General features: G+C 37.7%; 2 protein-coding genes across 2 annotated transcripts; one reads left to right on the top strand and one right to left on the bottom strand.

Moving 5' to 3' along the window:
* Window positions 1–805: 805 nt before the first annotated feature.
* On the bottom strand, window positions 806–5,137 carry slc30a1b (solute carrier family 30 member 1b). The gene is made up of 2 exons (XM_079833932.1): window positions 4,165–5,137; window positions 806–2,770 (listed from the first exon to the last, which is right to left on the bottom strand). Exons 1-2 carry the CDS (start codon window positions 4,784–4,786, stop codon window positions 1,914–1,916), a joined length of 1,479 nt encoding a protein of 492 aa, XP_079690058.1. The 5' UTR covers window positions 4,787–5,137; the 3' UTR covers window positions 806–1,913.
* An 885-nt stretch (window positions 5,138–6,022) lies between these two features.
* Window positions 6,023–11,115, top strand: kif3cb (kinesin family member 3Cb). The gene is made up of 8 exons (XM_079832454.1): window positions 6,023–7,670; window positions 7,761–7,862; window positions 7,971–8,093; window positions 9,234–9,352; window positions 9,467–9,583; window positions 9,673–9,781; window positions 10,244–10,401; window positions 10,491–11,115. The coding sequence occupies exons 1-8, from the start codon at window positions 6,228–6,230 to the stop codon at window positions 10,597–10,599; spliced, it is 2,280 nt and encodes a 759-aa protein (XP_079688580.1). The 5' UTR covers window positions 6,023–6,227; the 3' UTR covers window positions 10,600–11,115.
* Window positions 11,116–13,099: the final 1,984 nt, after the last annotated feature.

Here is a 13,099-nt window from a genome sequence, read left to right as displayed (position 1 = left end):
GCACAAAACAGTGATTGCTGAATAACGGTCAATCAATTATTAATTGTTACAATAGTAGACACATCAGGTCTCTTATCCTATAGAGAATTGATTTGAAGACTGCAATGACTGAATAAGAACCATTCTTCATTGTTTTGAAACAGGGCTCCATACACTGCTTTACTGATTGCATCACACTGCCCTCATTAAGTGCTCGCCACCCCTTATCCCAATACTGTTGTTTCACAACAAACATCCCCTGATCCTCCACATGGCCACACAAGAGTAGAAATCTATTTAAAGAATTCAACCTAGTCACTAAATACTTATCACTGTGATTGTGTGCTCATATGCGAGTGTAGTTGGTTCCAAGGTCCATTCAAGACATGATTTGTTTTTACAGCTGTGCAAGGAACAAGCTGCCATTTTGTGTGAGAGGACGCCACTGACTGGTGCATCTGCTTAAAGTCACCATGAAATCAAAATTGACCATTCTTATTTTTTATGGAATATTGCAGTGTTTATTATAAATGATTTGTCTGTGAACACGGGCTGTTTCTTAATTCATGTGCCCTTGTAATCTTTAATCAACTTGCAGCAAATTCTCTTCTCTGATGGTGTTTACTGCCATGAGGGCGGAGGAACCCGTCGCTCACATGAGATCGACCAATAGCAAACCACAATGATCCAACCATCGAATTAATTCCTGACAAAATCAAGTCCCGTCCTATTTTTTTCTTGTTTGAGAAGGTGTTTCACTTGGATAGATTTACGTCATGACAACTTTACATCAGACACATTAACATTCACTACTCATCAACCAAATAATAGAATATAGGTTTATTTTGCAGCATGGCAAATTCATGTATCCTGTAATATTCATGTATATTTTAATAATAATCAACATTGCCAACATTTTCTTGAGGAGAAGAGAAAAGCAGAAAAAATAGAAATGCTCATTTTAAAAATGCAGCATTATATATTTCTGTGGATTTTTTTTTTTTTTAATAATCCACAAATATAGCCACAATAGACAGATTAAAATCTAACTTGAATATATTATTGTCAATTGAACATGTACAGTAGTGCCCAAAAGTGATTAACATCTTCACCCCTTACTCAGTTTATAAAAAATGTGTTAAAAATTTTGTAAGAATTTTGCATATTTGCGCTTGGATGTCAGTTGTGTTATTTTGAAATGAAACATGCCAAATAAGGACGTAATTTTTGGCCCGGCTGTCATACAAAGACATTATGAACACATAAAAACTAAATTGTAATAATAACTGATTATGTTGTAGTCAATTAATGTTTTTTTTCCCTGTGAGCTTGTGTTTCTATGCACAGAAAAATAAAACCTCTAGCTGTAGTTTAGCCCTTTTTTGCCAAATAATATATCTTAACCAAGTTTAGCATTTTGTTCTACCTTCATATTTAAAATATTAGAAAATATTTTCCTCATATTTTGGTGGTTTAATCAAACTCATTAAAAACAAAAGCCAAAACCAATCCGCTCCGGACATCACTTTTGGCCACTACTGGATGGCAAAATTGCATGTTATAATTGAAAGATTGAGAAATTATACTATATTTATGAAAAATAAATATCTGCTATTAAATATCATCTGCTATATAAATATCATCAATATATATCTTTATTTGTAAATATGTATTCTTTAATATCTATCTATATCTAGCCATCAATAAGAACAAACAAACATAATATGAATACAATTTAATTGAGTTTTTCTATATATCAGGTTTATATATAAGAACACAGCATAAAATCTAATGTTGTTGGTTTCAACAAACCCATACTTCTGCAATAAGCAGATTTGAAATAATCCAGACAATTGCCCTAATTTCACACATTTCCTGCAATCATCTGAGCAAGTGGTTATGTGCAATTTGTGCAATATAATGTCCTTCTTGACCTAAACTGATGATTCCATCTCTGTTTGTACAGTTTCGTCCACTTCCTGATGATCAGCCCATCCTACAGCATGCCTGCAGGTCTTTTCTTTGATCTTGGCCAACTCCGACTCTGGTTTAGCCCTTTTGGTCGGATTACAACATAGTTTGGGTTTGCATTGACTTTGACAGGAAAGCTCGCACCGGGAGTCACCAGATCCTTCAGAAATGGAAGAAAACTCTGGCTGAACAGTAGTAGCATGGATGTCTTCATCATGGAAAATGTCTTTAATGCGTTGGGCTATGTCCATGTAAGTAGCTGGATCTGCGCATTTGATGTGAGCGGTGGCAATAATGCGGGACCCAGCCAGCTGCCAGATATGCAACTCATGAACGGCTATAACACCATCCAGGCTCCGTAGTTTCCCATTCAGCTTGTGCATATCAATCTGTTTGGGTACTGTTTGTAGGAGGATCAGAGCCGACTCCTTTAGGAGAGGGAAAGTTGTGTAGAGCAAAATACACACCATTATTAGACACAACGTTGGGTCCAGATAAAGCACCCAACATGGTCCGGCTACAGATACTGTTCTTGGGGTCCTGTCGTGCAGTTTGGATATGCTCAGGACGACTGTGGTATTAACATGTTGGTGTTCAGTCAAGTGGGTGCTACGGCAGGGGTTGGAACAGATTTCGTCACTGTGGCATGGCGTCCACACAAAATTGAATATCAAGGCGTTGACCACCACAATGACGGAACCTAACGCATCACCAAGCACGTGCAGGAACACTCCACGCATGTTCAGCTGGGAGGCCGACTCAGAACTGTGATCCAGGTCCTCCAACGAGCCGTTGGCAGTGATTCTGATGTTTAGGCTGTCTAAAAAAGGAAGTAAGTAAGTAGTAAGTAAAATGTATTTGTATAGCACATTTCACAGATAAAAATCACAAAGTGCTTCACAACAAAAGGAGGAATACACAACATTATAAAAACATTACAAGTGCGCAAAGTGAGTATAAAAATAAAGACGAAGAAATAATTTTTTCAATTATACGGTTTCCATTTTGTTATATGCATAAAAAGAAGAGGCTAAAAAATTAAGCAAAGCTATAATTTATATGGTTCTCATCGTTTTTGAAATCATTTTTTATAGTAATAATTGTATAGAAATTGCACTCAAAAGAGGCAACAACTACAAAAACAATAGAAAACTCCATGCCTTTTAAATCAGGGTTTTCCCCATTACTTTTCCAGTTGTTTGTGATGACTGGATACCGATTTCTAGCTGAAGAAATAACTACAACAATATCTACACAAATTTATGTTGACTATAAACATTTCCACTAGCTTTTTAAGATTTTGTCAATTTTGATGACTCTTCCAAGCCTTGAAGTCATACTTTTGATATTTAAAGATTTTCCAGGACTGTGGAAATCCTGTTTTTTTCTTTCTTTCTCAATTCAAATAACACATTTAAAATTCCCTAATATTTCCAGATTTTCCAAGACGGTGATAACCCTGAATTTACATGTATGTGTTATATAAAACTACAAGATCCTGACCAAAAATGTAACATCACAACATTTATTTCCATCAAGAGGTGTATCAATTTTTGATCAAGATCTTGAATTGTCAATGCAAGAGTCCAGCACTATGTAAAGTCTCATCCAGCACATCCCAAAAACTTTCGATGAATTTAAGGTCTGGACTCAGAGGAGCCAATTCATGTGTGAAAATAATTTTTTTATGCTCCCTCCCAACTATTCTTTCACAGTTTGAGCCTGATGAATCTTGACATTGTCATGGCCACACTCTAAAAAAAAAGGCTCGTAATCATAGGGGAACCTTTTTTCACCAATTTTGGTGCTTCAGTGGTTCTTCAGCGGTTCTTCAGAGGTGCTATATAGCACCTTAGTCAAAGAACCGGTGAAGAACCTCTGAAGAACCGCTGAAGAACCTCTGAAGAACCGCTGAAGAACCACTGAAGCACCAAAATTGGTGCTATATAGCACTAAAAAAGGTTCCCCTATGATTACGAGCCAAGAACCATTTTTGGTGCAATATAGAACCTTTTTTTTTTTAGAGTGCATAATATGCTACAAAATCCATCAGTTAGGGTTAGAAGAAACATAAAAATCACTGCAATAATGATACAATCATATAATTTGCCTATTTAAATCCAAACAGAAACTTTTTTAGTGTATAAATACAATTATAATGAAAAAGCATTGGCTATATTTAATATTAATACTTAGCCTTAAAAAAAGTCCTACCTGATTTCAGCTCAGAAGTTTTATCTCCCTGAGAGCTGTTGCTGTTTATTAAATTGTGTACTTCTTCATGTTCTTTTGGTTTTTCATAATCTTTGCTTTTTGTGTTGTCACCATGAGAGTGTCCGTGTCCTCGATGAGAGTGACCACCATGAGAGTGTCCGTGTCCCCGATGAGAGTGACCACCATGAGAGTGCCCGTGCCCTCCAAACCCTGCGTGTCCGTGGAACAGAAAAAGTCCAAGTACATTCACCAGGAGACCAGCAACGCCAACCCAAATGACCACGCGTGGATTCTCAATCTCATGAGGCAGCGTGCAGCGCTCGACGGCTTCTAAGAGAATCGTGAAGCAGAGGGCTGTCAAAAACACGGAGTTCACCAGTGCTCCCATCACTTCTGCGCGGATCCATCCATACGTGTTTTTACTTGTGGCTTGAGCTGCCTCCGCAAAACTCACGGCAATCAACGCCACTACCAAGGCTATTACATCCGAGAGCATATGAAAAGAGTCTGACAACATTGCGAGAGATGCCGTTATCCTGCTTACCACAACTTCAACGATGAAAAACACAAGCGTTAAAGAAAGCATACACAGCAAACGCACCCGGTTCTGTCCCAACCCCATATTTGTCTTTTAACGGCAAATAAAAACAATTAATTTCGCGAATAGTAGGCTATTTTTCAATAACGTACATGCCCTGACAAAAACGGGTTAAGGTGTCAAGGGCATGAACGTTTGTAAGAGATTAAAAATAAACGCGTAAACACTGTTGTTATTGGCAATTAACTTGCGAATTTTCAGTTGCGCGACGCACTAAAGAATTCAGCGGGGCGAAACATTCATTCATACTTATTAGAGAGAAACACCGGCCGCCATAGACTGAGGATGGAATAAAAGACGCCCGTGAATCGCCCGGAGAAGTTAAACGAAACTTGAGACTTTGCACCCGGACCGGTAAACTTCTCCACACGGTCTGAGAGGGGACACGCAGTCCCATGCGTCCCCATTGGCCGATTATCACCGAGTCACATGGTCAGTGAGAACACATTCTGCAATCTTTTAAACAATGTAAATCATAGCAATCAGTGCAAATGAATGAAAATTACTCCAAGGTGTGCATAGATAGATGAGTTGCACTGGTAATAAATAAAGATTACCATTAGGCCTACCCGCAAACTATTATAATTCTGAATCGCTGCAGTATTTTGCAATAGCATTAAATATCCTATCTGTTCGAATTGACTCTTTTATTTTATTTTGGGGGACACGTAGGTAGTTGTGCTGTATAGGGGAAATTAATAAAAATATATATATAAAATAGTAAAAAGTGAATAATAATTGCAATTTGTAATTATTTTCCATTCAATTATTTTAACATGTTCCACCTCTTACACACACACACATTGCATATTAAATTATGTCCGATGTAAATAAAATACCCATAAGATAATGCTCGCATCATCTTCATCATTGCATTTTCATGGTAAAATTCATAGACGCCATTTTTCCCTTGAAAAAATTAATTGTCAGTCTTATCCTTATAAATGATTTTGAGCTATTAAAGCTATCTCAAAACCCTACACAATCATGAAGGCTATTATTCAAATAACCTAATTATTGCCCATTTGATAAACTGTTTAAGCCATAGACAATGATTGTGCTCAATTATAGGCTACTGACTTTTAATAACTTAATCACCACACAGCACACACCAGTAATTTTATCATTGAATGATTATCACCCACACCGAATGCGTCACACCCTCACGCAGACAGAAAACATGCTAGTCTACCTATCAGCAGCACGCCGCATGTGAGCGCGCTCTGCCTATTGTCTGTGAGGAGCAGGGCGTGTGCAGCCAGAGCAGGAGAAGATGCGCGAGGCACGATGCATGGAGCGGAATGTAATGATGGCGTTGGACCAAGATGATGGTGTGTGCTCTCCTTTTTCATATGACGGACATACATTTGCTGCATTCAAAAGCGTATTTGTAGCCTTCGTGTGAATGTGCAATAGTTTCTTGCATGGACATATAACATAGCAGACATAACGGCTTATCATAAAAATGATGAAGAGAAATAATAGCCTATTGCGCCCACGCTCCATGTCGATTGGCAAAAAATCAGAGGCGGTCAAGGTGGTGGTGCGGTGCCGCCCTTTAAACAAGAAGGAAGAGGCGATGAATCGAGAAAGAATTGTTGAAGTAGATGTCAGACTGGGACAGGTGAGCGTGCGTAATCCCAAATCATCGGGGAGCCTTGTAAAAACATTCACTTTTGATGCTGTCTATGACGCGGGTTCAAAACAAAACGACTTGTATGACTGTGCATGCAAACCTCTTATTGACTCTGTTTTGCTCGGGTTCAACGGAACTATATTTGCTTATGGGCAAACTGGCACTGGCAAAACATATACAATGGAAGGTGTGCCCACAAACCCCGAGACGAGGGGAGTCATCCCAAATTCATTTCAGCATATTTTCACTCACATATCTAGATCTCAGAACCAACAGTATCTGGTGAGAGTGTCTTACTTCGAAATATACCAAGAAGAGATACGAGACCTTCTCTGCAAGGACAACAACAAAAAACTGGAGATCAAGGAAAATCCAGAGTTGGGCGTCTATGTCAAAGATCTCTCGTCTGTGGTGACTAAGAACATGAAGGAGATTGAACATGTCATGAACCTAGGGAACCAATCAAGATCTGTCGGATTCACCAAAATGAACGAGCGTAGCTCCAGATCTCATGCGATATTTGTCATAACCATTGAATGCAGTGAAATGGGCATTGATGGTGAGGACCACATTCGTGTCGGCAAGTTAAACATGGTGGACCTTGCCGGCAGTGAGCGGCAAAGCAAAACAGGTGTGCACGGACAAAGGTTTAAAGAGGCTACGAAGATCAACTTGTCTCTATCCGCTCTTGGAAATGTTATTTCGGCTTTGGTGGATGAGAAGAGCACCCATGTTCCCTATCGGGATTCAAAACTCACCCGGCTGTTACAGGACTCCCTCGGAGGCAACTCTAAAACCGTTATGGTGGCCACCATTGGACCAGCTTCGTGTCACTACGAGGAGACCCTCACCACACTGAGGTATGCCAACAGAGCAAAGAACATCAGGAACAAGCCAAAGATCAACGAGGACCCCAAAGACGCCCTGCTCCGCGAGTTCCAAGAGGAAATAGCCCGCCTAAAGGCGCAGCTCGAGGAACGAGGGATGCTGGCAAAAGAAAGGAGGAGAAAGAGGAGAAATAGTATGAGGATGACGAGGAGTATGAGTAGCGGAGAGGTGGAAACTCCGAGAGGTGGCGAGGTGGGGGTCGTTGAGACGGTTCGGGAGGAGACTGTGGAGGACTTTTGGTGGAAGCAGCAGATGGCCAAGACCTCTGCCAATTACAAGCCAGATATTAGCAGGAAACTTGGCATGGTAGACAAGAAAGCAAAGACTGTGGAAGAGTTGCTGAAGGAGCAACAAGCCATGGAAATTATGATTGAAAAATACAAGGTTAGTTATTTCCACACAACTTTTCAGGCAAATTATACACCGTATCATTCATAAATCACATCAAATTCCGTGTGCCATGTTTTTTTGTAGGTTATGGAAAGTAAGCTTCTGGTTGGAGGGAAAAACATCATTGACCACACGAATGAACAGCAGAAAATGCTGGAACTGACGAGGCAGGAGATTGCTGAACAGGTAACTGTAGTACAAAAGTAGACATGTACATATTTAGATTATAATACACAGTCATATGAATACACTTTAAGGATAAGAATCTCATACGTGTGTGATAAATCCTTCTAGGACAGAAAGGAAAGAGATATGCAGCAGCTGATGTTTGAACAAGATGAAGAGACGATTGAACTGAAAGAGACGTTCTCCACTCTACAGCAAGAGGTGGAATTTAAGACTAAGAAACTTAGAAAGGTGCGTAAGGTCACAGCTCATCTCCTCGCTGCATTTCAAATAGAACAAAATGTTAACATTGTAGTCTAAGTCTAGTGCATCATATGATAGACTAGATAGACTTGGAATGACAACTAAACTGTAAACAGACGAAATACTGATGTATTTTATGTCATAGAACAAAACATGACAATATCTTGAGCTTATGTCACAGACCTTATTTCAGTCAAAAAGCCATGAATAAAAAACATCAACTTCATCGACCGCCTTTTGGGCTGCCATTTACTGGCATTATGAAGCTTGGAAAAGCCAGGACATATTTGAATATAACTCCGGTTGTATTTTTCTAAAAGAAGAATGTCATTATACACCTAGGATGACTTGAGGGTGAGTAAATCATGGGATAATTGTCATTTTTGGGTGAACAATCCCTTGGAAAACAAAGGTTTTCGTGAGGGAAAGGACTACAATCACATGAAAATGATGGGGAAATATAAAACTACAATCTATTTTAAGTTTATTGCAAAATATGCATATATATACACACAAACATTTCAGTATTTTGAGAGTGTAGGGAGATATATATTCGATTATGTCATTCACAGTGCTTCATGGGAGTGGGCGGAGCTAAAGTTTTGGCACATGTTGCTTTTTCAACTCTCTGATTGGTGTAATTTCTGTACGGCATCATGGGTAATGTAGTTTTTCACCAGGAATTCCACTGTTAAACAATTATTTTGAAAAATACGCTAAAATAAAGCAGGCTGACGGCTTCAGCAGAAGCAAATACCGTGGATTAACAACCTCATAGCTCACAGTAGGTCTGTCTCTAAAGGTCTATAAGTTATCATTCAAAATCAATTTCCTGGATAGAGTTTTTACTTCTGGAACCCAACATGGTATGATCTTTAACAGGCATGGGATACTTCCTTTAGATTGCTTGTGTTTTTTCAGTCGTTTTGTCAAACGTTTTTGTCACATCAGCATTTTCAAGGACACAACTGCTCATTGCATGACATGGCTATATTTGATGCTCATAAGCACATCAGTTCAGTACATTGTATAAACCATGTTTAATATATTTCAGCAGCTACTGTACGTCTTATATTTTCGTGCTTCGAACTGATGTCTTCCTTTCACCCCATTGGTTGCTCCTCTCAGTTTTACAGTAAGCTGCAGTTGGTGAGGTCTGAGATTGGCGATATCATCAATGAACATGTCACAATGAGGCAGGAACTGGAGCAGACAATGAATGAGCTGACAAGAGAGATGAAATTCAAGTATGTCCCACCTGTCCTCGCCGTTTTATCCTCAAATAAACTATAAAAAGACAAAGCTCCTCTACATGCGGTGATGGTTTCGATTGTCACTTGTCCCTTTGTATTTTTGACCAGAAATCTGATCATCGAGAACTTCATTCCCCCAGAGGAAAAGAATAAGATCATAAATCGTCTTCACTTTGATAGCGAGGAAGACCAGTGGAAAGTCTTACCTCTTTTCCCTTCAGAAAAGTAAGTGAAAGAACGACATTTTTACATATTACAGGACCATGATGATGATATTTTTATCTTATGATGTTGCATTTTCTCTCATTTTCCAGTAACTCCCCTCTCGTTCGACGAAGGCCAACTTCTGTAGTGGGATACAAGAGACCAATTAGTCAGTATGCTCAAGTTGCCGTGGCAACCGGGTCTCCTTCAAGATACAGGGTTGGTATACAGAGATCAACTATGTTTTTAAACTTTCAATCATATTAGCATTTTATGATTATAATAATATTTTAGTGAATTTTAAATAGACATTAGCAATCAAAAGTTTGGGGTCAGTACAAGTTTTTCTTATGCTCAACAAGGCATTTTCTATTTATTCTTGTGATGCCAAAGCTGAATTTTCAGCATCATTACTCCAGTCTTCAGTGTCACATGATCCTTCAGAGATCATTCTAATATGCTGATTTGCTGCTCAAAACATTTCTTAATATTAAGTTGAAAACAGCTCATTTTTGTGGATTGTTGTCAGGATTCTTTAATGAATAGAAAGTTCAAAAGAACAGCATTTATTTTAAAATAGAACTCTTTTGTAGCATGATAAATGTCTTTAATGTCACTTTTGATGGATTCAAAAAACTGTATTGTATATTAATTTGATTAACAAATCTTGTGTTGGCACAGGCTGAGAATATCATGCTTCTGGAGCTGGACATTTCTCCACCCACCATGGTGCCCTTGGATCTTCAGAGGTCAGATATAAGAACCCAAGACTTGATTCGGGATTTTGTCCATTATAGAAAGAAGTCGACTGCATCACGGGTCATGAAAGCTAGATCGTGGTGAGTACCCTGCATATCATACATTATGCAACTGCTACACAGAAATGAATTGTCTGCATTTAAACCTTACTTTTTTCTTTCTCCTCAAGGTACCAAGGGCCAGGTCAGTCTGCTTCTTCATCAGCCAGCTCTGTGGCCTCTGGGTCCCAATGCCCAGCCTCAGTAATGGGTGCTTGTGCGGCAACCTACCAACCATGAGCCTGTACAGTGTATCTCAGGCACCTACACACATAGAACGCATAGAAAGCACTTAATTATTCTTTGCACTGTTTTCATGAGCTTTAAGCAATGGCATCTGTCTGTTTCAGTTTTGTCTGTCTTGTGTTAGTTCACCCAAAAATGATTTTATTTTGCACAAACAAAGCACTTGCGTCGCATGGATTACTTTAATGATGTCTTTACTTCCTTTCTGGGGCTTTAAAGTGGTAATTACATAGCTGTCAAGGAGGGACAGAAATCTCTCAGATTTCATTAAAAAAGATTTAATGCGTTCTGAAGATGAACAAAATTCTTACAGGTTTGGAACGACATCAGGGTGAGTAATTAATGACAGAATTTTCATTTTTGGGTAAACTATCCCTTTAATTTTTTTTACATCAAAGCTTAGTAATTTTAAGCACAATTGTCTCCTGTATACTTGAAAAAAGCTAGTGTATCCTCTTTAAGCTTGTGATGTCATTGAACAGAAATGCAAACAATAAATGTATCATAAACAAATGATCTCTCAATATTTATTTTACCACAAAACAAGTTTAGCTATCGCTTAGAAGTAGCTGAGGTTTTATAGTATGAAGACGTACAGAAATTAGTAGAAATACAATACTGAACTGTACAATTCTGAATATCTAACCACGACTCCACATGATGTAAAAGAAATAAAAGCACAAAAGGGGTTTGTTTAAGAATGCCATTATACTATAGCTCATGATTGTATATTACATACCCATTAGCTTCAGAGCTCTGGGAGGTTAATCACAAATTTGGACTAGGCAAGCGTTAACTCACACATACTTAGATATTATTTGTACATTTAAGGTGAACATGATTCAAAACTGATCTTGTTTACTTTATTAATACATGTTCCTGTTCTTAGAGATGCAACAGAAAAAATAGGTTAGCTTGGCAATCTTACATTAAAACGATTAAGATTTTAATAGTATTAAAACAAAATATTAAACCAAATAGCATCTCTTAACAAATGCCAAACCTCTTCTAAAAACTAATTTCACTTTTCATAGCTATTTTTATATTTATATTAACAAATTTATGATTTATGATACCAACAAGTCCCGGGAATATTTTAGTCAGTTACCCTCAAGTTCACATGGTGTCACTGCATACATTAAAGGTGCTCATTATATTTTTGTGTTTATGTTTAATGATTTGGGGGCCATATACTCAAAGACAGGAATGGAAGTGTATGTATTCAATATAAATTAACATATGTATCTTGCGCAGTGGTGTTTTCTGCTGTTCAATTTGTTTAAGGTTTTTAACAATTCAATTAGGTGTAAGCCTAAATATAATTTTAGATGAAGAGTTTTAGTTCTCAACTCAGGTTAATGTGTTAGTGTGAAAACAACAGTACAATGCTTAATTATGCCATGTGTACTTTTCGAAAAGGTATTTATTTCTTTAACACAACGTTAGGACTGTCAATATTTTAAAAAAAAATGTCTCAATTAATCTCAAATTTAGAATTTCCTGCAATTTGCCTGAAATATATGTTCATATTTCCATATGTCCATTAATTTAAAGCATATATAAAAGCATATATAAATAAAGCAATAAAGCATTCAGGTAGATTTACATTTTGGTAAATGTTGTAAGTCTATATTGTGTGTGTTTTTTAGTGTAATAAACATAATGTGTCTAATAACTTAAATTATTAACATTTTATCAGCTATGAATTAAATGCACTCCAGCTGACATTAAAATAGTACAGATCCAGGCCAAATAAATGAATGAAAAATACAATATCAGAACTGCAGCAAGTTTAACGTGGCTGGTCCATAGACCTTAAAAAAAAGGTCTGGTCATGTGGTGTCAACATGGCACCACCCATCAGGGGGCGACATGCACCATGTAGATTTCTTTATGAATACTAATGAGTTGAGTCTTTATATCTCTCAATATGTTTACTAACATCCTTTAACTGATACCTTTCCAAAAACGCCTTTTAATGTGTGTTCTTTTAGCTCACAAAAAGTGCACCTTTCATTTTAAACGTGTCACTATAGCCTACTAGAAAGTGTCCAAATACCCCCCCCCCCCCCCCCATCTATTGAACCCATTGAACCGTGTATCTGTCGTTTTATAATTCATACCCACAAACTAGTTTTTGTGAAATGCTTGCTTGAAACTTCTGCTTGTGATTAAAAAACAAATGTCACAAGTTTTATTTAGTGAAATGACAGCCTACATGCTTTGTAATGTAAAGTCTAAGATTTATTTTATAAATATATACATAGGCTAAATTTTAAACATATATTGTCCATCTGTTGACCACTGTAATCTAGCATGGGAAAAAGCTCATGTTGTAAATTTGATCGGTATAAATGCTTAAAAGTGACACTATGTGTAAGCGTGTGTCTGATTGGAGTTTGAAACGTTTACACAAATGAAAACAATGGAGAGAAGGTAGCCTAAGGTAGGTGGTTTCCCCTGAACTGTCATCGTACAGTAGATGACGTTTCCC

The sequence above is a fragment of the Gobio gobio genome, assembly GCF_949357685.1.
Source record: "Gobio gobio genome assembly, chromosome: 13".
Taxonomy (NCBI): domain Eukaryota; kingdom Metazoa; phylum Chordata; class Actinopteri; order Cypriniformes; family Gobionidae; genus Gobio; species Gobio gobio.
The sequence above is the reverse complement of the archived record's forward strand: the minus strand, read 5'-3'. Positions and strand labels throughout refer to the sequence as shown.